This window comes from Balaenoptera musculus, chromosome 12 (assembly GCF_009873245.2).
Source record: "Balaenoptera musculus isolate JJ_BM4_2016_0621 chromosome 12, mBalMus1.pri.v3, whole genome shotgun sequence".
In the NCBI taxonomy this organism is placed as follows: domain Eukaryota; kingdom Metazoa; phylum Chordata; class Mammalia; order Artiodactyla; family Balaenopteridae; genus Balaenoptera; species Balaenoptera musculus.
Window position 1 is genome coordinate 53,005,709 of NC_045796.1, and position 27,458 is coordinate 53,033,166.

Sequence of the window (27,458 nt, forward strand, 5' to 3'; positions counted from 1 at the left end):
CATCACTCCATGGATAAATACCGAAATCCTGAAAGTGACCCAAAAGACCCTGCATAATCCGACCCAGTCTATCCCTCCAACCTCACCTTGTACCATTTTTACCCTCACTGTCTGCATATCAGCCCGAATAGCCTTCTCTCATTCCTCAGACATACCATTCTCCTTTGTATTTACAATCCTTGCATACTTCTTCACCTTTACTAACTTATCCCTTATTCATCCTTCCTGTGTCAGCTCAAGTGTCACTTCCTCAAGGAAACTATTCCCCAAAGCCCCAGTCTCAGTCAGGTTCTTTTATTAGTGCTGTCATAAAAGTATGTTCATTTTCCCCATTGGAAGTATCTCAGTTTGCAGTTACATATTTATCTGTGTGGTTATCTGATTGTCTGGCTTCCGTTCTAGACTGTAAGAACTGTGAATGCAAGGACTCTCTGGTTTGCTCACTGGTGTGAACACCTAAAACAATGCCTTGTATGTAGAAGATACTCAGTAAATAAACAGATGAATGAATGGAGGAAATACAAATGGTTAATCAATGAAATTACTTCCCATATTTAAATGAAATGCCACTTTTCACCTGTTAAATTCACAAGTAAAACAATAATTCTACTCAGTGACAAGACAGTCTCAAACTTGGCTGGTCAGTGTGCATATCAGAACCTTTCTATAAAACAACTTGCAGAATATTTTAAGAAACTTTAAAATGTTCAGATCTATTGACCCAGTAATTCTAATCATAGACTCTATCTCTAGTAGCCAGCTTCCAAGGTGACCCCCAATGAGTCCCACCTCCTAGTATTCTGAGTCTAATTCCTTCCCATACTGTACTAGGTTGGTCTGTGTGACCAATAGCATACGGCAGAAACGATGGTGTGTCACTTCCAAGATTAGGTTATGAAAGATTGTGAAGCTTCCCGCCGGGATGTGCTCTCACTCTCCCTCATTCTACTGGATCACTTGCTCTGGGGAAGCCAGCTACCATGTCATGGGAGCAGCACTGCAGAGTGGCCCACGTGGCAAGGAACTAACACCTGCTGCCAGCAACCACCCGAGTGAGCTTGGGAGCAGATTCTCCAGACCCTTTTTGTGGCTGTTGCCTGAGCGAACAGCTTAACCACAGTCTCCTGAGACATCCTGAGCCGTAACCAGCCAGCTAAGCCATGCCTAGACTCCTGACCCTCAGAAACTCAGAGATAATAAGTGTGTGTTGTTTTAAGATGCTACATTTGTGGGTAATTTGCTATGTGGCAATAGATAACTAATATTCCATCCTAAGGAAATTCTTCCTAAAATGTTTTAGTAGTTTGCTAATGTTGGCAAATGCAGACTTTATATAGTATAAACATTTTTCATCTTAAGGAATGAATTAATTCATTGAAATGCTTTCAGCTGCAAAAAATGGGAAATCCAATTAAATAGATATAAAAGTAAGGAAACATGTTTTACTCTAACTGAGCATGCAGAGGTAGTCAGGCATCAAGGGGCAGTTAACATGACAACTCCAGATATCACGGTTTTCTCTATATCTCTGTTCTGCTTCCTAGTGTCCTCTTTATTATCAAGCTTGTGGCAGTTTGGCTACAGTAGTCCTGGGTGTGGCTCATCCAGACAGAGCAACATCCACAGGTGCCACTTTTGCCTGGATCTCTTTCTAGGAGCTCTGCAGTAGACTTTCCTCATGTCTTATTGCCCAGAATTGGACCACATGCCCATTCCTAAATTGATCATTGGCAAGAGCAGTGACTACCTGAACAAAATTAGGGGTTGATAGTAAGGAGAGAGAGGGAAGTAGATCCTCGGTGAGCTACTGTCGTGTACACAGTAGGGATCTATCTTGTTTCACTTTTTGAGCAGCTCAGATTGCTCTTGCCTCTCAGTTCCTGCTGGCCACCACTATATGTCATCCCTGCTTACCTGGAATATAACTTAACCCCTAATGGATCTTCCCGTTGTTGCCCCTCCAGTCCAAACTACCTCCGAAGCAACCCTTCTAACTGCATGTGTAGTCATATAACTTCCTGCTGAAGACAGTTTTCTAGCACCTATGTAATAAGATCCAACCCTCTGGACCTCTTACCTACCTGACTGGTCTTGTCCTTCTTCATCTACCTTTCCCACTGTCTGCTTCAACAATATGGAACTAATATTGATGCCCAAAGTCATCTCATACCTTATCTTCCTGGCTAATTCCAGTTTATTTATCAGAACCTGATTCAGCTAACAGTTCTCCAACTGAAGCCTCGCTTGGTAAAATCTAGTCACTCCCTTCTCTGTGCTGTAAGCATAACTTTCTTTTCACATACCAAACTAGTTCCTGTGTACTGTCTTTCTCCCTTACTGAACTTCTGCTAAAGGTCAAGGAGTAATACCTAATTCTCAAATCTGTAGTGCCTGGCGTAGTAAGCACACACAAAAATTAACTGAACTGCATCTACTGCACGTTTGCATGGTATGTCAAGCACCAACACACACTGCACGTTTCAGAGCAAGCCAAGTTTCCCTTTGGTGCTGTTTGTTCATCTCAAAGAATTAATCAGCGTTCCCTACTGCCCCTACTGTGCAACCCCTCTGAAGACTATCTGCTGCCCTCTAGCTGTTCAAAGCTTTCCCCATCCCAAGGATACCCCTTGCTGAAGGATTTGAGCTGTGAAATAGTCTTCCCTTCTCCATCCTGACCCCTCCTCAACATATCATTCCCATACATCTCAGCAAGAACTGACTGGTGGGGAGTACAGGAAGGGGCTGGCTAGCCCTAGACCAAAGAATTCCTGACTTTTAAATTCCCTGACAACCGTTCTCTCTAATGTGTGAGTAAAATTTTAATAGCATTATTTATTATATAGAAGCACTTTTTAAAACAGACTTTAATTATACATTTATCACATCAGTTTCTCTCCCATGATTTACACAGATACCTACTTTACTATCTCCAGTGTGATTGGATTATAAATCAAAGCAAATTATTTCATCCTATTAGATGATGCTGTTAAAATGTTATACTCTTTCCCCCTTCCTCAGGATTCCTGAAAAAATTCTATGATATCTACTATTCTTAATCTTGTTACTTATATGCTCTAGATCCTTGGATCTTTTCAGTGGATATTATTAAAAGACTTAATTTACAGGTTTAAAATGCTTTGTTGATACATAAATGAAACATATCATTTACTCTTAAATACAACCTACTTTTTAAACTATAAAAGCTATTTTTAAGTATTTCTACTATGTATTAAGCAAAATAGAATCCGACTGCTATACAGCTAAGACCCATCTCTGCCATTTACTAATGTCTGATCATGATCGAAATAGTCTTCCAGTCTCCTTACCTATTGAATGGGAATAATGATAATTAAGATTTTTGAGAGGTAATAGAATAATGAACATGAAAGTGTCATCACATATTGTTGACTCCCAGGAAATATTAGATTCTATTCTCCCCCTTGCTTTCTTCTTATCCCTAAATTTAGGGAGTCTTTATTGAAATTTTCCCTGACTTTTTAAAAAAAAAAAATAAAGCTGGTAAACATTTTGGCTGTTGTTTAGCTTCTCAAAATAGCTGAAAAGGCTAATTCAAAGCAAACATTTAAAATGGTGAAATGTGGCATTAGATCTGATCTCTTATCAGACCCAAATTTATGCTGCATAAATATACAAAGATATATTTTAAAGATAAATTATAAAGGTAGCAGCTCAGTATATGAATCTGAAGTAAGAAGCATGACAACAGGAAATATTTGCATGCTTTCTTTAAAATACTTTTAACACTCTTCTTCTCTGATAATGTGAAAGATAGAAGTTTGGCTCGGCAGGTTCTGGTTGGGGCTTGAACATCTTCCTGAATCAATTAGTTTGCCTTTGTTCTGTGACCATGGACTAGACCTTTAATCCCAAGCAGCCACTTTACAAACACACTTTTCTTTCATGTAAATAGGTATGTACAAATGTATTACTACCATTAGGAAAGCAACTCAAAGTACACATTCCCCAGACAGCTCAGTAGCAGAACAGAATATTTTATCTGAGTACAACCACCAGTGCCACTATCTTGGGAAACATCATCTTGCAAGCTTCAGGTTTTTTTTCCTGTGTGTTTTTTGAACTAACCTTGCTTGAGCAAAAAGGTCATGTTACAGTGAATGAGAGACCTACGTTTTAAAAATTAATATCCTTCAGTCTGACAGTCATTCAATAGGTATGTTGACGTATATTACCTTTCTGAAAAAGAGAAAATCCCATCAAAAGTCAATGTTCACTGAATGTATCCTCCTTCTATAAACTGTACAGATGTAAGTTGATGCTGTAAGTATATCTGAATCTCATTTACTCTGACTGCACTCGTTCATTTCACACCAATTCTGTATATCTGATGTCTGAAGATACTAATTTGGATGTGGTTATCAAACTAGTTTCTTGGTATTTTACAATTGTACATTAACTTTTCCTTTGTAATAAAGCATGCTCTCTTAATGTATACATGGCAAGCTGACAGAAATGAATGGAGGGACTTTGTTTCATTTGTAACCAAGGTCACGATAGGTAATAATTTAATGTTCAGGGAATAAATTTTCTGATTAATTTAGGAACAGAATTATTGACTTATGACCTGATTAACCTACGATAGCAGATTTCAAGGGACTATATATTAATTGTTTCTCGGCTATCTGAATTTTCTAATTTTTTTTTCGGAGATCGTGTATTACTTGAATTAAAATGTAGAAATGGTGAATAATAAAATGTCTTAATCACAGTAAGAAAAATATAATAAAACTGAATCTTTGACCATTGGAGATCTTCCAAGAATTATTCTGAGATAGAACTATATTGATTTATCTGTTATATTAATATCCACATATAGATAGATATAGATGTCATTCCTGGATTGTGAGCTTCTTGAGGACAGGCTATTCATTAATAAATATCTATTAATAAATATATTCATATCTATATTGCTTTACAAAGAACCTAACCCATAATAGAAACTAAATAAATGTTTGTTATATGAATACATTAGGATGGTATACAAACCACAAAAAGTTAATTGAGAATCATATAACTTTTTTAAATGTTAAGCATTTGAGACCAAGAAATGTAAAATTTTATATTCATTACCCTTTTTTCTTTTTTAGCAACTTTATTGAGCTATATTTTACATATCATAAAATTAACCCATTTCAAGCATACATACAATTCAATGATTTTTAGTAACTTTATTGAGTGATACAACCATCACCATAAATCAATTTTAGAACATTTTCACACATACCCTATTAGGTCCCTCATGACCATTTACAGTTCCCACCCCCAGCCCAGGCAACCACTAATCTCCATTTCATAAAAATGGAATCATTCAGTACGTGGTCTCGTGGATGGCTTCTCTCACTGAGCGTAGTGCTTTTGAGGTTCATCCATGGCGTAGCATGTGTCAGCGCTTTCTTCCTTTTTATTGCACAAGAGCATTCCATTGAATGGATATAGCTACTCATTAATTTTTAAATTTTTTAAAAGAACACAATTACTTAATGTAACAGATGAACACAGTTCTATTCATTTAACAAGCATTTGTTGAAAATTAAATGTGGCCTAAGTGAGTAAAAATGTAAAGGTGATTAAGACTGTCCAGTCCTCAAGGAAACAAACAAATAAGCAGTCATACAATTCAGAGAGAATTAAGGGCTATTTTGAAATATGAATAAGGCTATGTTAGTCTAAAGAGGAAAGTATTTCTTGAGAGTATTTGAGAATGTTTCTCAAAGAAGTGATATTTGAACTGGATGTGTTCAATTTAATGGGAGGAGATGATAGTCTCTTTGAAAGGAATAATATTTTTAATTCACCCAAGTGTGAAAATACGTATTTTATTCAAGAAACACCAAATTATCCTGTGTTGTTGAAATGCAGGTCTCAGAGGGGCTATTTGGGGTAGGAGAAGGAGCCAGAAGTATTGCCTGGTACCATTGCCTTGAATCCTATGCTATAAGAGCTTATCTTGATTCTGTGGGTGGTAGGAAGGCATTCAGGGAAAATTATTTCAATTCTTTATTATGTTCAATATAGGAAGAATAGGGGAAGGTGGGAAAGAGGGAAAGAGAAAGATACCAAAAGAAAGATAAAGATTCAGCAAATGTTATTGCACACTTAATGCACTCTGTTGGGTGCTGATGATTCAGCAGAGGGCAAAACGAAGAGCTTGCTTTCATGGAGCAGACATTCTAGTGACGGAGACAGGGAATAAGCCATTAAACAAATAACTATATCAGGGGTCCAGTAGTATCAGGGAAAAACATTTCAAGCCAGGTAGAGAGACAGGAAATGATGGGGAAGGGATGTGGAATTGATATTTGATTACAGACCCAAAAGCAATGAGGAATTGAGCCATATAAACATCTGGGGAGAGTAAGTGACAGAGAATAGCAGGTATGGAGGCCTGAAGGAGGAACAGGCCTGGAGTGTTTGCAAAACAGCACAAAGGCCAGTATGCTTCTGTCTGGCTTATGTTTTAAAAGGATCACCCAGGCAGCTGGATGAACAATAGACCATAACCTTGTATGTATTTAATTTCACATGTGTGGGGGCTTGTATGTAGGATTAATTCCTGGAAGTAGGATTGCTGAGTCACAGCGCAGATACGTTTGTAATTTTGATAGACATTACAAAATTTCTATCCAATCTCCACTTCCACCAGTCATTTTTTTTTCATTTTCATGTCTTTTTAGTATCATTATTTATTTGTTTATTTATTTTATTTTTTAAATATCTTTATTGGAGTATAATTGTTTTACAGTGTTTTGTTAGTTTCTGTACAGATGTAATACATCTGTATTACAAAGTGAATCAGCTATATGTATACATATATCCCCATATCTCCTCCCTCTTGCGTCTCCCTCCCACCCTCCCTATCCCACCCCTCTAGGAGGTCACAAAGCACAGAGCTGATCTCCCTGTGCCATGCGACTGCTTCCCACTAGCTATCTATTTTACATTTGGTAGTGTATATATGTCCATGACACTCTCTCACTTTGCCCCAGCTTCCCGTCCCCCCACCCCGTGTCCTCAAGTCCATTCTCTAGATCTGCGTCTTTATTCCTGACCTGCCGCTAGGTTCATCAGTACCATTTTTTTAGAATCCATATATGTGCGTTAGCATACGGTATTTGTTTCTCTCTTTCTGACTTACTTCACTCTGTATGACAGACTCTACCGGTCATATTTGAGATGCCTGTTTCTTCACAGCCTCACCAACACTGAATGATGCTTTAAGGCGGTGGAAAGTGGTTTGTTTGTTTTTGGTTTTTTTGGTCAGAAGCCCCCAAATCAAGATGTTGTCAGGGTTGTATTCCTTCTGGAGGCTCTAGTGGGGAATCCCTTTCCTTGCCCTTTCTAGTTTCCACCTTCATTTCTTGGTTTATGGCTTCATCCTCCATCTTCAGACCCTGCTGCCTCCCTTGTATGAGGGTCCTTTTGACTGCATTAGGCTCATCCAGTTAATCTGGGATAATTCCTCCATCTCAAGATCCTGAACTTAACATAACTGCAAAGTCCCCTTTACCGTGTAAGGTAACATTCACAGACTCTAGGGATTAAGATGTGGCTATCTGTGTGGGACCATTATTAGCCTACCAAAGGGAGGTTTGTCATTCATCTGTGATAGGAAGTGCACATACCTTTCCTTATTGTCTTTTGTCTTCTATTGTTGTCTGTGGTTCTTTTGCTTTTATTTTTTGCTATGTGGAGTTTATCCTGATAAATTGTGTAAAATGCAGATCAGTCTTAATTTTCTTCCAGAAAGCTATTCAGTTGTACCAGCACCATTTACTGAAAAGTCCAACTTTTCCCTAAAATATAGTAAATTCCTGTGTATAGTTTGATTGATTCCTGGACTTTCTATTTTGTTCCATAGTTTGTCTATCTAAAAAGTGCGCTTTTTTTTTTTTTTAATTACCGAGGCTTTATAATATAGTATCTGGTAGGGCTAGACATCATTAGCTCTCCTCATCTACCTTTCTTCCCCCCACCTCACCCTACACTGCTCTTCTTTTTCATGGCTTCCTGCTTATTCTGGTTATTCTTCATGCTGTTTCCAATATGAACTTTAGAATCAGCTTGCCTAAGTTGGGGGCCGGGAGGGGTGGTGTTAATTTTATTGAAGTTACTTTATGAAGTTGGATCTTACTATCTTTAAACATGATATGCCTTTATATTTATTTAACTTGCTTTCCTTCAGTAGTATTTTAACATTTTCTTCATATCAATTTTGTACATTTCTAAGTTTATTCCCAGCTTTTTAATCTTTTTTTCGTAGATATAATGGAAGAAAAGACCCTATTTACAATACTTTCTGATTAGTTTTTATGTATGAAAACTATGGTTACATCTATTATGTTAATTATAAATTATATTGATTTTATATGCTGCTACCTTACTGAATTATCTTCTTGTTTTAGTAGTTTTTTGGTTGAGTTTTGTATATTGGTCTTCCCCAATATACAGTTATACTGTCTTCAAATAGTGATAGTTAAACTCTTCCTTTCTAATTTTTATACAGCTATCCTTTTCTTGCCTCTTCTATTACATTGTTAAATAGCAATGGTATTGTGTTCATCTCTGTCCTGTTCCTGATTTTAGGAAGAGGGGCTCATGTGTTTCCCCATAAAGTATTTGCTGACTTCTGGGTGATCATGCATGCTTGTGCACACACACACACACGAACACAGGCACCTGTCGTATTAAAGAAATATACATCTGGAATGAGGGCATTTTTTTTTTCCTTGTTAAAATAGTTCCTGTTTCTGCAGAAACTTCTTTATTAGATTAATCTGTGATGGATGAGCTATCATAATTCAAGTATACAGTTCTTTTTTTCTATCAACTATTCATTGTCATGCAATAGTAAAAGCATTAAAGATGCAGCAAGCTTACAAAGTACTATTTTCTAAAAGAAATAGGAGGCATTTTCTTCTTTATTACTGTACTTTTGGTTATGCAGACACTTCGATGTTATAAATTTTTATGTCCCCCATAAATCTGGTCAGAAATTACTTTTGATTTTGTTGATTAAGTTAAACAGTCTATAGTAGGATAGAGTACGGGGTACAAGTGGTCCAAAGTAAGATAAAAAACTACGATAAAAATGATAGATCTTAAAAAAGAAATTGGTTTATGCACTAAACATTTTGTGCTTTGGTCTAATATTAACATGACGTCTGTGTAAAATGACAAAAAGAACCAGTGTTGAATCACGTTCGTTATATTTCCGGTCATTTTGCATTATCCCAGATTGCTAAATGTGCTCTTTGCATGAAGTTTGAATTACTGTATACATTTAGTGTGCTATATGACATTTTTGTCATTGGTAGAGATTTCAGTAATTAAAATGGGAAACAGGAGCTTAGGTTATTTTCCTTACCAAAACTATGTTCCTTGGAACCACATTACTATGATGGTTTTTGTGCTCTTGTACATTGGATGTCTTAAGCTGAGTGCAGTTTAGGGGATCCTTTCTATATAATTACAGGAAGGTCTTTCTTTCCTTCAACACTGTGATCTGACCAGTGACAAATCTGTACTATAGTATGTAAATGGCTAACAAGTCAACTGCAAACCAACTGAATGTACAAATCTTAGTGCTCGTGCTGAAATCTCTTCAGAATAGTGATCATGATCTCAAAGTTTATTTCAAAATTTGCAAGCATCAGGTGTCAGTCAAAATTGAAGATGAAACACTGATGAATTCTCATGCTTTAGGTATACTTGCTTTTTAGATTTTTTTGGTTCTCTGCTATTTTTACCATACTGTTTCATTTAAATTTCCTACACGCAGGACTTCCCTGGTGGCGCAGTGGATAAGACTGTGCTCCCAATTCAGGGGGTCTGGGTTGATCCCTTGTCAGGGAACTAGATCCCACATGCATGCCGCAACTAAGAGTTCACATGCTGCAACTAAGTGTTCGCATGCCACAGCTAAGGAGCCCGCATGCCTCAACTAAGGAGCCCTGGAGCTGCAACCAAGGAGCCTGGCTGCCGCAACTAAGGAGCCCTTGAGCCTCAGCTAAGGAGCCCGCCCACCACAACTAAGACCCGGCACAACCAAATAAATAAATATTTTTTTAAATAATAAATAAATAAATTTCCTACACGCTAACTTCATTTGTGCCATTGAAATAAAATTGCAGTATATACATTTAAAAAAAAGAAGAAATACGCATCTCTTCCTGTTTTTATTCAGAGCTTTTTTCCCATCAAGAATAGGAGTTGAATTTTGTCAAATGCATCTTTAGTATATCTGGAGAGATAATATGGTTTTTATCTAGGTTTATTAATATGATATTAACTTCACATATTTTAAAATCCATTCTCAGATTTCCAAAATTAAATGCTATTATTTATTCGTAATGTTTTATGAAGCAGTTTATGCACTGTTTCTCCCCAAGTGGCTTTTTGATTATTACACAATACCACGTTGCATATTTGTAACTGTTGCTATAAGTGGAACTCTCTTTTTGTTTAAAAGCATATAAAATTAAGTCGAGAATTTGATCTGACCAATGGGTTGAAGATTCCCTTCAACATGGTGAAAGAGGTGGGGCTAAATCTAAGATCATTTTTTAATGGTGTCTAAGTTTTCTTATTATTTTTTATTTTGTCCGCAAATAATGGTGGCAGGAGAAGGATTGTGGTATGGGCGGCAGGAAGTAAAGTGTTCGGGTTAATTAATCCTTCTGGATGGGTTCTAGTTAGCTTGAGGTTTCAAAGAAACACCGTAAAATGAGCATCATTATGTATATGGCTTCATCATTCTTGTCCTCAGAGAGCTAACTGCCTAAAGCAGAGCTGTCCACTAGGGTAGCCACCAGCTCCTTGTACCTACTGAGTACTTGAAATGTCACTAGCGATGTGCTGTAAGTGTAAAATACACACTGATTTTGAAAAGTTAGGGTAAAAAAAGAATGTAAAATATTATTAATAATTTTATATTGATTATATGTTTTATTTTATTATAGTAATATTTTAGATACATTGGGATAGATAAAATGTCATTAAGATTAATGTCACCTGTTTCTTTTCACTTTTTTAATGTAGCTACTAGCAAATTTTTAATTGCATATGGGGCTTGCATTATAATTTCATTGGACATCACTGGTCTAGAGTCAGTAGGTATGTGTATGCTTATGCTTACTTAAAGATACTACCGTGATTTTCGTAATGTAAAAAGATGAAATTAAATAAACTACAGTTATGTCTTCCCTTATCATCTTGTTTCTTCTTATGGGAATAAACTTTGATGAATAGTATGATCTAATCATACTCCATTGTAATGGGTTACCTTCTCTCTGATTTTTCTATCTACCTGCTTATAAGAGAATGCAGTTCCTTCACTATGCCCTTGACATTTTAACATAAGTTAAAGACAATAGGATCCTTGTATTTTGGAATACTAACACTTAATTAAGAACTGATATGAATCTAGAAGAGAGTTAGTTTGAAGGTCTAAGTTTCTAATTTTGCCTTATAAGTATATTTTAATAGAAGTTCCCTAGCTCAAAATAAAATTTGCTTCAGCATTTCTTTCATTTTTTCCCAATTACCCTAAAAAAGCAGTTCCCACCTCCTTAGTTCTCTTTAGGTAGAGGTGATGGTCAGCATCTTTTAGTTCTGTCTTATTGCAACAGCCTGAGTGTTTTGAATAGTTCATTTTTTAATGCTTATTCTTCAAAAACCGAAACAATTAAATTACTCCTAAAACCCTTTTATCTTGGCTTTTGTTGTAATTTTTAGGAAAATCATATCACAGATGATATTGGAATATTGACTTGGAAGGAGCAGACTTTTCTCTCCCATGGTGCCTTATTAGCAAAGAGCTGCCAAGCTGCAATGGAATTAGCAAAGCATGATGCTGAGGTTCAGGATATGGCATTTCAGTATGGGAAGCACATGGCCATGAGTCATAAGGTATTTGCATACCCTTTCTATTTTTTCTGTATTTAAATAGCTAAAATGATACGCAAGAAACCTTTTACCATTTAATAAACTGCTTTTATATCTCAAAAACTGTTTATTGAGTACATAAAATCTATCATTCGTGGTGGTTATTACATAATATAAACAGTACGATTGGTGAGTACTGCATAATTTTGATAGAAAGCTACAGCTTACTTAAACCATATTTGTGATGTTTGTCTCTTCTTACCACCTGAAAGGGTTCTTGAAAGAACTCTTGCAAATTATTAAATAACATGTAATGTTGCCAGTCACAAAATGGAAGAATATTTGCATTTTTGTTACAGTTCCCTTATAGTTCCTATGTAAAACAAACTGTGGAAAGTTAATGAAATTTAGAAATATATGGAGCAAAATTGAAAGCTTTAATTCCAATAACTGATTCTTTTGAATGGGCATAATGAAATATGAGATGTCTCAAGATTAGCTGTTATTTTGTTACCTCCATGTATATGTAATTTTAAATTCCATTTAGTACATATTTCTTAGATGTCACTTAAATAGCTCATAAGAAGTGGGAAATATATACAAAAATATGTAATATCTCCAGATGAGTTTTTATGTACTTTATTAAATCTTTGATTAATTTATTTATTATTTGATTATATTTATTAAATAAATATAATTTCTGATCCTTACCTTGAACTTAAAAAGCAAAATAAAGGCTGCTGCCAAATAAAAAAGGAATATGTTAGGGGAAAAGTATTTTAGAAGTTTTTTTAAGATTATTGTTAATCATATGAGCTGTTCTTTTGCTTATTAAGTACATCTAAAAACTGAGTTCCTTAAGCTTAATTTTTCACTGTAGTAACTGGTGCTTCTGAATATGACTAAAACATGCCAATGTATATGCATTTCACTGATTTAACTCTTTTCACTACTCCTTCTAGATAAATTCTGATCTCCAGCCTTTTATTAAAGAAAAGACCAGTGACTCCTTGACTTTTAATCTAAACTCAGCTCCTATAGTCTTACATCAGGAGTTTCTTGGAAGAGATTTGTGGATTAAGCAGATCAGAGAGGTAAAATGAAATTACTCTTATTTTAGGTACCAATAGTATTTGGTTGATTTTAAAACATAGCTCATATTTTATGATGATCTAAGACTAATCAGCCATATGGAGCATATAGATCAGTCATATAAGAGCTTATTCATATAACAGGTAAAATTCTTAATTTATAATATACATTTTTGAGAGGTAAATGTTAGTTAAAAGTTAGAGACTGCAGTACTGTGTTTTCTTATTATCTGAATTCATAGAAAACTGCAATACAAAATCTGTGCCTGTGATGAATACTAATTTACTCAGATGATTTTTTTTTTCTAAAGGCTTTCAAAAATTGGGCTATGGTAACAGCACTACCCTTTAACTGACGGCAATTTCCCATATGTAGACTCTAGCACAAGCTGCAGAATTCCAGGAGCTCCGCCTGTCACTTCATTGGGTTATTTTAAAACAAACTTGGATCCTGAATACTCAAGTTCTGAGGCATTATCAAAGGAAAAAACAAAAAAAGTATGGTTAAGTAGGAGGGGTAAAGGGACTTGGGTGAATTTTCTACTTTTTTGTAGGGGAGGGAAGGTATGGAAGATGAGAGGGAGCTTTTTTGGGTTTTTCTTAAATCCAGAAACTTTTTTGGGTTTTTTTAAATCCAGGTACAAAAAGTTCTTGCCTTTTTATCCAAACCTTCATGGAATTTATTTAACTTGGTTGTTCTAATTGATTGGGTTAATCTGAGACTGGACATGGGAAAGCAGGCACAGCTGAGGCGGAGGTAGATGGCACACTTCAAGTAGAGAGAGCCTAAGATAATCTGCTTTGGAAAGATAAGATTTTCCCTCTCCAACCACTCCTCCCTAATAGATCTCAAAATACTTACAGCCAGCTTAAAATCCGTTATATTCACCAGGTAGAAAATGAGAGGATTCCTTTCTGGGGAAACTGTCAAACCCAGAGGAAAAGCCCTGCAGATGTGGACTTTTGGGGCTCCCTCAGTAAACATGCTGTAACCCTGGCCAGCTGCCTTACAGTGAGGTCTACCAGTTGACGAGCCTCAGAGTATCCAAGGGCACAGAATATCCAACTGAAGTAGAATAGCTAATAAAGGACCAGGCGTTTGAGAGCAGCCTCTGCCATGTCTGCCATGAAAGAACAAGTCAAAAGCAAACTGAATAAAAAAAAAAAAAAAAAAAGGAGGGAACTTAGAGGAAACAGAGGCAGTGCAAGGGGGAAAAAAGACATTTCCAAATGTACTACAATCAATATATTCAGTGAGATAAGATATTAAATCCATGAAATAAGAACAGGTGATATGTAAAAAAGGACAATTCAAGAATAAGAAGTCAGAATTATAAAGTACAAAAATATGAAAGCAGAATTAAAAAAAAAATCAGAAGAAGGGGCTTCCCTGGTGGTGCAGTGGTTAAGAATCCGCTTGCCAATGCAGGGGACACAGGCTCGAGCCCTGTACTGGGAAGATCCCACATGCTGCGGAGCAACAAAGCCCGTGCGCCACAACTGCTGAGCCTGTTCTCTAGAGCCCGTGTGCCACAACTACTGAAGCCCACGCACCTAGAGCCGGTGCTCCGCAACAAGAGAAGCCACCGCAATGAGAAGCCTCTGCACCGCAACAAAGAGTAACCCGCCGCTCACCGCAACTAGAGAAAGCCCTCGTGCAGCAATGACGACCCAATACAGCGAAAAATAAATAAATAAAATAAATAAATATATTTTTTTTAAAAGTCAGAAGAATGGAAGATATTAAAAAAATCTCCCAGAAAATTGACTAAGAAGACAATAGAAAATAGAAAAGATAAGAAAATTAGAGGACCAATTTGAGAGATCTTATATCTGTTATGAGTCCCAGAAAGAGACTTCATGAAAATGGAGAGGAAAAATTAATAAAGAATTAAAAGAAAAGAAAAATTCTAAGAAATGAAGGACCTGAAGGTGTCTCCAAATTGAAATGGCACTCTAAATTATGAATTTTAAAAGACCCACACCAAGTGACATCATTATCAAATTTTGAAACAATGGGGATAGAGAAGAGATCTTAATACTTCCAGAAAGAAAAACCTACGTACAAAGGATCAAGAGTCAGAATTGTCTTAGTAGTGACGCTGAAAGCTTCAAGACAATGAAGTAATAACTTCAACATTCAAAGAGAAATTGTTTCCCACTTAGAATTTTATGCCAGTCATACTATCAAGTGTGATGTTAAAAAAAGACAATTAAAGCATAAATAAAGTCTCAAAAAACTTACCTCCTAGGCATCTTTTTTTAGGGAGCTAGTGATGTATTCTATCAAGGGAATAACCAAGAAAGAAAAAGATGTGGAATTTAGGAACTAGGGCATCAGACATAGGTGTGAGATGATGGGAATTCCCAGGACAATGTGAAGGGAAGAATAATAAACAACAACAAGAATGCCAACAATAAGAGCACTTACTTTGTGCCAAGCACTGTTCTAATGAGAAACCTGAAGCAGAGAGAGATTAACTTGAGCACAGCACTGGTAAGTGCTGGAGCACAGCACTGGTAAGTGGTGGAGCCAGGATGCAAACCCAGGCAGCCTGGCTGCAGGGCCCACATCTGTAAGTACAATAACATGCCACACTGTCTCTCACCCATGCAAGTCCTAGGCTGATGGCTCTGCATCCAGGCTCGACTGGGACAAGAGGACAGAGATCTCCAGAAGTAATATCTCCAAGGAAACAATGGAACTGATGATCCCCTAGTGTACTTGGCCATATTGAGAATTTAGGGACAAATTAATAATAGGAACATAGAAAACTAAGGGTACCAGTTACCACTGCTGCATAACAAATTACCCCAAAACTTAGCTGCTTAAAATAACCATTTTATTATGTTCATGGATTCTGTGGGTCAGGAATTTGGACAATGCACAGAAGGGATGACTGCTCCATGATGTCTGGGGCCTCAGCTGGAAAGACCCAGAGGCTAGAGGTGATTCAGTGATGCTGGGGACTGGAATCATCTGGAGTCTCCACTCACACCTGGCACCTAGGCTGGGCTGTCAAGAAAGCCAGGCTTCTTACCAACCAGAGTACTCACACATGGCTCCTCCACTTGGCTTGGCTTCCTCACAGCATGGCAGCCTCAGAGTAGTCAGACTTCTTTCTTGCCAACTCAGAACTCCAAACACAAGTGTTCCTTCCAGCAAACAAGGCAGAGGCTGCATCTTCTTTTATGACCAGCCTCTGAAATCACCTGCCATTTTCATAATCTCCTATCAAAATAGTCACAAGCCCACCCAGAATCAAGGGGAGGGGCTGTATACCTCACCTATCACTGGGAACAATTTCAAAGAATTTGGGACCCACTTTTTTAAACAGCCACATTAAACATATGATATAAAATGAGGCAGTTCTTAGCTGTAGTGAATAAATTTTTAATGTATAAGAAAGAAAATGTAATCATAATACTTTACATGGCTTAGAGGATAATATTTATATAGCATAAAAATGTAAATACCAAATACTGATTTAAACCAAAAAGTATAATCACTGGGGAGAGGGTAGGGGAAAGGAATGTTTTTGGTCATGTAAGAAATGTAATTATTCCTTTTATCATAGGATCAATAGATAATGTCTTAAAATTTAAAAATCAAGAAAACAGTATTTGAAGATAAACAGAAGAAACAGCTAAAGAGAGGGAAATGAGACAGACAAAGTCTGGAGAGTGCTAGGATATTTTGTTAGAAGTCTTGTGTTATTAGACTCTTTAAATACTATACATACATATATATTTTTAAACCTTTGCTTTAAAAGTTTATATACTTTGCTATAGTAATTGCACTTCTAGTAATGTATCCCAAGAAAAATATCAGAGATGTGGGCAAAGCTTTACGTAGTAAAATACTAATTGTAAAAGGAAGAAAATGAAAATTGAAAATTTTGAAATTTGAATTTGAAATTTGAAATTGAATTTGAAATTTGAAATTGAAAAATTTGAATTGAATTTTCAATTTAATAGAAAAAAGTTAAATGAAGTATAGTACAATAAAATATTACACCACTATTGAATATTGTATTACGAGCATTGTATTTGTGTGTTTTTTGACAGCTGAACCAAAAATGTATATACAGATGGTGCTAGTAGCTCTAATTGGGTTACATTAGAATACATTGCAGATATACATTTTGGTTGAAAAGATCCAGCTAAATATGTTAAATGAAAGCTATCAAGTCTCCGTTGGCTATTCACATATATACATATATATATATATGTGTGTGTGTGTATATATATATATATATATATATATATATATATATATATATATAAGCAGCATAGATATGAATTTTAAAGAAGCTTCACAGAAAAGGAACATATTTAACTCTTAGTGTCTTTGCAGGCATGCAAAGTTGTAAATATAGACTACATGAGAGTCCAGGATTTCCTAAACAGCTGGTGAAATATTCCCAAATCATTATCTTCAATTTGACTTTCACTTCAAAGGGATATCCTTTCCAAATAGCCTATGCCTTAGGCATTATCTCAAGTAAATAAATAGATCTTGTCCAGAGGTCAGTAAACTCTGCCAGATGACACCCATGAGCAGATGAGGTTACATCCTCCAACCTAGGTCCCCTGTGATCATCTCTAAATCCTCACCCTTCAGGAAGAACTGGCAGTTTATTGCCCACCTCAAGGCCCAACCAGACTGCTGTGATTTGCTCCATGGACTTCGGGCCCTTCTCCTTATATCTACATGTCTGAGTCATGAACAGGGTCACAGAAGAGAAGGTGAATTCGTCTGAAGCAAATAAGAAATTTAGGAAATCAGTTTCTGTCATGCAGGGGGCAACATTTTTCAGATTAAAGACTCCTTACTTGAGTTTATTTTAATTTTCTAAATTTTATTCATGTTTATATAAAGCTCTCTATAATAATGATCTTGTTCTGTGAACACCGCCTAGTCAGAGTTAGGGAACACAATTTGCATAACACTTGAGAGGGACATTCTATCCTGAATCTCAAGGAGGCTGCTTATTAATCCTGAAATTAGTTCTAGTGCTCTCTTTCCAACTTTCTGTGATATTTTTCTCCTCTACATTTTTGTAAACCTTTCTTCTCCCAGGTTTTAAATTTTATTGTAAGATCCTTAAGGATCATAGTGCATTTACCTTTGAATTACCAATAGTCCTGTATAGTAACTTACTTGGAATAGTCATCTAATTAGTATTTGTCAAAAAGTGTGTGTGGTGTGGTCTTCGGGGGACAAAACTGGTGGCAACCTGTTTTGTTAAATAGAAAGAATCAAGTTGGTATAGCAGAAATGATCCATAGAGGACCAGGATTTGGAAGACCTGGATTCCAGTTCGGGCTCTGCTAGCATCTGTTTACCTTGGTCACATTCTTTAACATCCTTTTTATTATTTTTTTTGCAGAATGATGGCATTGGACTAGATCCTTGCTAAGGTCCCTTTCAGCTCTCAAATAAATCTAAGAAATTTCTTTAAATAATCTCTTAGGCAAGAGATGCATTATAAGAAAATGTTTATCTCTATTAGAAGCTAAATACTGTCTTTGACACTTAGAAATAGAAAAGTCTTGCTCCCAATGATGGAAGACAACTATGATTTGTTATTATCACATGTAAAATTATAGACAGGTTTGTGTTCCATCTACCCTTTTGATTTCCTGCTTAGGGAGAGTGAGAATTAATGACCGGAAAGGAAGGTAAGAGGGGATCACATACCCTTAGTGCCCATTCAATATCACTGCGAAGCCAAGAAGCACAGCACCTCTGGAATTTTTCATATCAGGCCCTGCTACCCCCTCCAACTTCCCCGTCCTCCCCAAATCTTAAGATCGGACAGCTCTCTTCCATCGCACCCTCAGGTGTACACACACTATGCACTTTCGTAAGAGGCAGTTTAGAGCACCAGGCCAGACCAGACCAGAAACAGATGAAAAATATTTGTTAAGCAATGTCTCCATACTCCTTCCCTACCTTAATTTTAAATTTAAATTTGTAGCTGCTGAAAAATAATGATCAGGTAAAAATACTGATAGTGAATGGGTGATTCACCCTAGGGAGGTGAAGTCATTACTCAGCTATCATTTTGATGCCTAATAAAAGAAAGTAGAATCCTTCAGAGAACCACAGAGCTCTGACTCTCTCAGGGAGTCCAGAGGCTATTGCAGGTCAGCAAACTTTATTTTTAATGATCCTTCTAGTTTTCTGCTGCCATTATAAGTCACCTGAAGAAATAAGAATTATGATTATTTTTTTCTTGGCTATTTCTGAAAGTACTGAAATGTCACTTAGGCTTGTGACATTCTGACACTGTCATAACCATCCATAAAATACCTTAAGTGAACTACATATTACCAGTGCTAAACTATAACTCAGTTGTCCCTAGATATCCTACTTTTACTTCTTATTCAAAAAATGAAACAAAAATTTCTAGGCAAAGCTGATGTGCACGAATATAACACATATATATTCTTAAACAAAAGAGAAAGTGCACATTCAGAGAGTCCTCATTAATGCCACATGATATTTTTCTAATTATTTAGGTTATTTTTAGTTGTTTCAAAAGGAATAATACTGACAACATCCTCTACCATAGAGGGTGTAGAGTGTGGGCATTGGAAAGGACTCTATATGAAACCACAAAGACTATGAAATGGCTCTAAATATCTCCTAAGTTAAAATATTTCTTAAGGTTTTCTGAGCACTTAAGGAAACAAAGTGCTTGACTGTAGGAGATACAGCAGTAAATTGCCTGACGGTTGTCTTGGCCTTGTTGAGAGAAGCACACAAATATAAGGAATACTGTAATTGATGCCAGTGGGGCAGCTCAGAGGAAAAAGAGCTTGAATCCAGTTGGAAAAGTCAAGAAAGGGTTTGTGAAGTAAGTGATATCTGAGATAGTCCTTGAAGAAGATCATGACAACAAAGATGGGAATAAAGGCTTCCTACACAACAGAAACCATGAAAAAGGGTGGCAGATGGGCAAGCATGCAGTGTATTCAAAGAAAAAAGAAGTATTATAATTTGGATGGAAGGTGAAAAACATGGGGCAGTATAGGGATAGATGGAGAATTGCCAAAATAGTACATAGTGACTATACTTAAAGACTTTGGTTCAAACAAAAACATGTATAGCAATATTTACAAAAGCCAAAAAGTGGAAACAACCCAGTGTCCATCAAATGATGAATGGATAAACAAAATATGGTATATCCATGCAATGGATTATTATCCAGCCATAAAAAGGAATGAAGTATTGATACATGTTACAACATGACAAAAATGTTCTGGAACTAGATAGTGGTGATGGTTGCACAACATTGTAAATGTATTAGATGTCACTGAGTAACATAAATTCACATTTATGTTATGTGAATTTTACCTCAATTAAAAAAAAAAAGGATTTTGCGATGTTTGTCTGTAGAAAATGAACTTGATTCAGAAGTCATGGAGCAGAAATTGAAGTTTCTGAGCCAGGTATTGTCAGGGTTTGAAATGTGTTTTAGAGAGGTATATCTAACTACGTTATATAGAATCAGAAGAACAAGGAGATACTATAAAAAAAAGGAGATCAGTCAGGAGGTTGTGGGGAATCTGTTGATAAGTGCAGGGGAAAAGTCCTAATCAGAGTATTGGCCATGAGAATGGGAAGGTAAGGAGGTTAGGTATAAAATTCACTTCAGAGAGAAAATATATAGGACCTGAAAACTGATATGATAGGGAGAACCTGGCAGATGTCTACTGGGGAGGGGTGGTCAGAGGCCAAAACGAGGATTTTGAACTTGGATAACAGAAAGGATTGTGCCATAAATAAAAACAGGAAAGTGAAGTGGGAACATTGGTATAAGTTTGATTTTTGACATGGTGGCTTGAGATACACCATCAGGGTTGGTGGACATCATCTTGAGACCTGGCCACAGGAGGAAACACCTCAGTTCTCCTGTCAACCTCATTTCCTTGCTCATGGCTTTCTGAGATCTGGGTAGATGTTTTTTTCTTAGTCAAACTGTAATTTTATATTTCACGTCTCTTCCGGATTCCAAGAGTGCATAGTAAGGAAAATGGATTATAAGTGATAACAAGACTTCTGCTTGAGGGAAAAAAATGGGGCTGGAGGAATCAGACTCCCTGACTTCAGACTATACTACAAAGCTACAGTAATCAAGACAATATGGTACTGGCACAAAAACAGAAATATACATCAATGGAACAGGATAGAAAGCCCAGAGATAAACCCACGCACATATGGTCACCTTATTTTTGATAAAGGAGGCAAGAATATACAATGGAGAAAAGACAGCCTCTTCAATAAGTGGTGCTGGGAAAACTGGACAGCTACATGTAAAAGAATGAAATTAGAACACTCCCTAACACCATACACAAAAATAAACTCAAAACGGATTAGAGACCTAAATGTAAGACCAGACACTATAAAACTCTTAGAGGAAAACATAGGCAGAACACTCTTTGACATAAATCACAGCAAGATCTTTTTTGATCCACCTCCTAGAGTAATGGAAATAAAAACAAAAATAAACAAATGCGACCTAATGAAACTTAAAAGCTTTTGCAAAGCAAAGGAAACTACAAACAAGACAAAAAGACAACCCTCAGAATGGGAGAAAGTATTTGCAAACCAATCAATGGACAAAGGATTAATCTCCAAAATATATAAACAGCTCATGCAGCTCAATATCAAAAAAACAAACAACCCAATCTAAAAATGGGCAGAAGACCTAAATAGACATTTCTCCAAAGAAGACATACAGATGGCCAAGAAACACATGAAAAGCTGTTCAACATCACTAATTATTAGAGAAATGCAAATCAAAACTACAATGAGGTATCACCTCACACCAGTTAGAATGGGCATCATCAGAAAATCTACAAACAGCAAATGCTGGAGAGGGTGTGGAGAAAAGGGAACCCTCTTGCACTGTTGGTGGGAATGTAAATTGATACAGCCACTATGGAGAACAGTATGGAGGTTCCTTAAAAAACTAAAAATAGAATTACCATATGACCCAGCAATCCCCACTACTGGGCATATACCCAGAGAAAACCATAATTCAAAAAGACACATGCACCCCAGTGTTCACTGCAGCACTATTTACAATAGCCAAGTCATGGAAGCAACCTAAATGCCCATCAACAGATGAATGGATAAAGAAGATGTGATACGTATATACAATGGAATATTACTCAGCCATAAAAAGGAACAAAATTGGGTCATTTGTTGAGACATGGATGGATCTAGAGACTGTCATATAGAGTGAAGTAAGTTCAGAAAGAGAAATACAAATATCGTATATTAACACATATATGTGGAACCTAGAAAAATGGTACAGTTGAACCGGTTCGCAGGGCAGAAATAGAGACACAGATGTAGAAAACAAATGTATGGACACCAAGGGGGGAAAGTGGCGGGGGAGGGTGGTGGTGGTGGGATGAATTGGGAGATTGAGATTGACATATATACACTAATATGTATAAAATAGACAACTAATAAGAACCTGCTGTATAAAAAAATAAAAATAAAATCCAAAATTCAAAAAAAAAAGAAAAGTGATAACAGGACTTCTGAACAGAGAGAGATTTATCATGTAAATAATAAAAGCCCCCTCCCCTTTTTTTAATGGGTTACCATAGCCTTCTGCATCTGTCTATTTCTTCCTCTTCTCGCATCAAACCAAAGGAAGAGAATACGAGAAAGTTAATTCCATTGAGATTGAAATTTGCCTCCAAAAATTAGTTTTCCCTGGTGAAGGAGATGGTAAAATCAGGTACCCAAGCAGTCCAGTTCTGAAGGGTGTTCACTTCCTTGCAGGTGCCTTCTGTGCTCTCTTATTAGTAGGTAAGAATGGTCAAGATAGCAACGAAAAGGCTTGCCCTGTTCCTTTATATTCTGACACCTTTCCAGCTCCGTAACTGGAGAGCCCAGCAAGGATTGCTTCTCCTCCCAAACCAAACTCAGCTAGCTGGCTGCTTCAACTTGGGGGCTAGCAGATCTAGTAGATATCTGATTTTTGACCTTTTAAAATCCTCATACACTATACCAAAACAATTCTGGGATGTGTCCTTTCTCCCTTCCTCTGTCCACCAACAAATCTTACATATATATACTAAACTTACATATATATACTAAACTAACTAAACCTCTTAATACCAATGCAAATGCAAAGAGAGTCTGTTTTCAGTAAGACCTGTTTTCTCTAAAGGAATTGATGATATTTCTTCCAGTACCAAGGCAGACCTTTAAAATATTATTTTTCTTAAATATCATTATTTTTGTAGCCACCAATATAATATTTTACTCAAACAAGAATCATTAGTGAATAATTGGTTAAAACAATTAGATGAATGGTTAGTAGGGAACTGAATATTCACAGGGACTCAAAGCACCCTACAGATTACTTATTGAAGACAAAGGGAGGAAGTGAACAAACTTAGTCTCACCAATAACGAGACAACTGATATTGTATGACTCCTGATGTAATGGAGAAGTGTACAGCATCATCTATGTAGGAGTCTTCTCAAAAATATTTTAACCTGAGTCTAATCATGTGAAAACAATTAGACAAGTCCAGGAGAAGGGACATTCTGTGGGGCAACTGACATGGATTCTTTTAAAAAATGCCATATTATAAAAGAAAAGGTGGTGGTATGGAGAATGTTGTAGATTAGAAGAGATTAAAAAGCCGTGACATCCAAAGGGAATGTGTGATTTTTAATTTGATCTTGAATTGGGATAAACATAGCTCTAAAGGACACTACTGGTTGGACCAGAAATTTTGAATACAGCCATTATCTTAAGTACTATAGTAAATGTTAAACTTGTTGAATGTGGTCATGGGTTTGTAGTTATGTAGGAGAACACTGTTCTTAGGAGATAAATACTGACATATTTAGGGATGAGATATCATTATGTCTATAATTTACTCTCATATAGTCAGCAAATGATCATCTAGAGAGAAAACAAAGATGACAAAATATTAGCAACTAATTAATCTAGTTGAAGGGCAAATGGGTGTTCATTATGTTCTTTCAACTAAAAAATTGGAAAGAAAGATAGTTTTTCTTGAAGGTTGAAGAAGAGAATCTTATTTTTTAAATTGTTATTCTAAAATATAGCTGGTAGCATTGGGGAAGAATAACATGATAAGAAGAGATGATCAGTCTCTAGCAATTTCTGCACTCCCTGCTGTGGAATATTAGTTTTCTGCTTTTAGAAAAAGGTTTTTCCATATCCAGTTTTCAAGTCCAGATAACAGTAGTTAGAAATTGGAAGCAGTTCATTTATGTCATCCAATCCTTCTTTGTTACTTGACTTATAAAAAAGCATTTGTTTCTTAAAGTAAAAGACCACATTGTACATCCATTACTTACCAACAGAGAATCTATCTGCCTTTGGTCTGCAGAGACTGGTATATAAACCTTTGGAATTAATCCCTCTGTGCATCCTCTCAATCAGAGCACTGGCTTTGTTTGCTTTGGTGTAGAATATTGTTTTACAGTGCTCACTGTAGCTGTCAGAGGAGGCCTTCAATGTCATGAGCACACTGGCTTGTCTATTTTCACATTTTTTTACGATAAAACAAGGTTCAAACTGCACATTCTCTGTGAACTGCTAAAGACTGAAAAACTACTTTCTTTTCTCATGACCTGGATTGACAAGAAGCACACCTACAGGAGGCAAAAGATGAGTGAATCCCTTTTAAAGACCCAAGTAATGAAGCCCTCAGGGAATCGCCGTGTGTGGCAGAATTTACAGTGGTTTCTGGAGATGAACAGTGTGGCAGGAAGAGGTTCAGGACTGCCGGCTATTGAAATACAGTCTGCATTTATTTTATATCAGCCTATTTTGGGCCCCAGTGAGAAAGTTATTTTAATATCTTGCTCTGCTAGAAATATACATGGTAAGTGGCAGATGTCAGAAAAAGAGGGTAAAGTTACAGCACTCCCTTCTCCTTGAGACTTACGGAGTTTATATAGTTGTTCTCTTTGAAATAAAGACTGATGCATACAGAGCATAAATTGAAAAGGATGTTAGACATAGTCCACACCAGTGATCCTCAGGTGACTCAGAATTCAGGGCTAGAGTATTAAGGATCTGCATTTTTAATAGGCTACCCAGGTGATTCTGATACAGCCAGCCCAGCATTTGGGGATGCCTTTTCTGACCCAGTACTCTTACTTTACAGATAAGAAAATGAAGACCCACGTAAAAATTTAAAATTACTTGAGGTATTAACCTATTATGGGCTAGAAACAATATTTTCTGGCTCCCAGCATATCCATTTCCTAGGAGGTCACAGTGCCTCTTAGAGTGGTCATAGTTAAGAGCTTAGGCTACCTGTTTCCCTCCGTAGCAGGGCCTACTTACCACCTGAGGCTTGGGGGAGTACATTTGAAATCTGAGGTCTCCTGACCTCCATTCAGGCTCTTTTCTCTTCAATACACTGATATCAAGGTTGAGGCACTCAATTACTCTAAACCGCTGCATCTGTGAGAAGGCTGGTAGATTATTCTTTTTTTTTTCTTTAAATGATTATTCTATGTTTATTTATTTTATTTATGGCTGTGTTGGGTCTTCATTTCTGTGCGAGGGCTCTCTCTGGTGTGGCAAGCGGGGGCTACTCCTCATCACGGTGCGCGGGCCTCTCACTATCGCGGCGGGTGTTTGAGTTTCATGAACTCTTTGAATTTATTTTCTATAGATTCCCTTCTTCAATCTACTTCTAAACAGAAGTTGAGTTATAGAGTCAAAATATGGTACTGTTCAATACGAGTAAAAATTATTTGTAAGGCACCAGATAGTGGCTCCACATTAACTGAATACTGACTGAATCTAAATACCCAGCTTTCTTAGAACTAGGAGAGAGTAATAGGAACTTTGCTTTGTAAGTTTCCTGAATAAATAGTACATAACCAACACATTAAGAAAAAGCATTTATCCATTTATTCATTCACTCACCAGATATTGACCATCTACTATCTACAAGCACTGATCTAGACATGGAATACTGTTATGATCAGGAGAGAAAATGTCCATACTCTCATGGAGCTTAAGTTCTAGAGGGAGATTGTATGTGAAAACAAGACAATGCAACCCCCTAGAGGAAGATTTTTATTTGTTCTGTTCCTGGCTGTGTCTCCAGTGCCTGAGCAATACCTAACACATAGTAGGTGCACAATGGACAATTACTGAGTGAATGAGCACCATCAGATGAAATAGAAACTATAGCCCCTCCCAAATTAACTCTTTTACAAAAAGAAATAGAATTTGGTAATGTTCAGTGAGAAATATTACTTATGTAGGGGATTAAATCATTTACATTTGTTTCTAATTTGCTGTATTTTATAAACTCTAAAAGCGTTTTGTGAAAAAATTTTTATATCAGAGTGTGTACTTTCAGGCTTGCATCTGGCATACATAGATACTAACTCACATAGCAGCTGGAAATATATATTATATACCTATAAAGATCTAAATATTTATAGTATTTTGTTTTATAAAATAAATGATACTTTTATGTACAAGCTAAAGCAGTCAAGGATGAAATGGTTTCACAGGACTGGAATGTTTGTTGTGATAAAATAAAAAGAACATTCAGGTGAGCAGCATATCAACAGTTACAGCCTGTTCAGGTGGTAATGGCCATGGTAATCGTGCTGTCATTTTATGTAGGCTTCTAGTCTCAGCTTTCAAAACATTTAAGAGCTGATGTTGAACAAATAGGGATTTACATACATGGAGTTTCTTTGCTGTCATCCCCAGCAAAGTATATCTCCACTGGGTGAAAGGGGGTGGCCAAGCTAGTAATACAAAATAAAGTGAGAAGGTTTGAAAATAGCTTGTGATTCTGTAAAAATATTGAATCACTATATTGTACACCTGAAACTAAAATAATATTGTAAATTAACTATACTTCAATTTTTTAAAAAAGGAAAATAGCTTGTAACTGATTAAGCACAAGTACTTCAAAATAATAGAATTCTCTCAGATGATTAGTTTATAAACAAGGTATGTGATGAGACTACTCTATATGTCCTTATCTGTAAACAGCATTACAGTTACTGTTACTACCTGAAAAAACTGAATTTTTTTTTTTCTGAGACAATTGGGGAAATGGCTCAATACATCCAAAAGGAAAAGTCCACCTACATCATTGTAAATTATAGTTTCTCTGCACTTTACACTGCAACGTCAAGATATAAAAGGTACTCAACTTTCTAACTTTCAACAGGTACCACTTTCAACACTTCTACCATGTCCTTTGTGTTAAACACTGTAAGTTGAGGATGTTGAAAGTGCAAGAATGAAGAGGAGGTGGTTAGAACAGAAACAAGACTGAAAGTAGTGAGGAAATGGCAGATGTTTTTCAGGAATGAGTTGTTTGACAGTAGGAGTAATTCCACAGGTGTCCCAGTTTGTGCATCATTGGAAAAGTGCTGTGCCTG

At 36.5% G+C, this 27,458-nt stretch overlaps 1 protein-coding gene across 5 annotated transcripts in view; it reads left to right on the top strand.

Annotated features, from left to right (window-relative positions):
* The window catches only part of PDSS2 (decaprenyl diphosphate synthase subunit 2), a 262,864-nt gene that overhangs the window by 196,824 nt on the left and 38,582 nt on the right, over nucleotides 1-27,458 (top strand). For all 5 annotated transcript variants that reach the window (XM_036871832.1, XM_036871833.1, XM_036871831.1 and 2 more), the window contains 2 exons: nucleotides 11,773-11,946; nucleotides 12,885-13,016. In XM_036871832.1, the coding sequence (XP_036727727.1) occupies nucleotides 11,773-11,946; nucleotides 12,885-13,016 (306 nt within the window). The remainder of the gene's footprint in view (nucleotides 1-11,772; nucleotides 11,947-12,884; nucleotides 13,017-27,458) is intronic.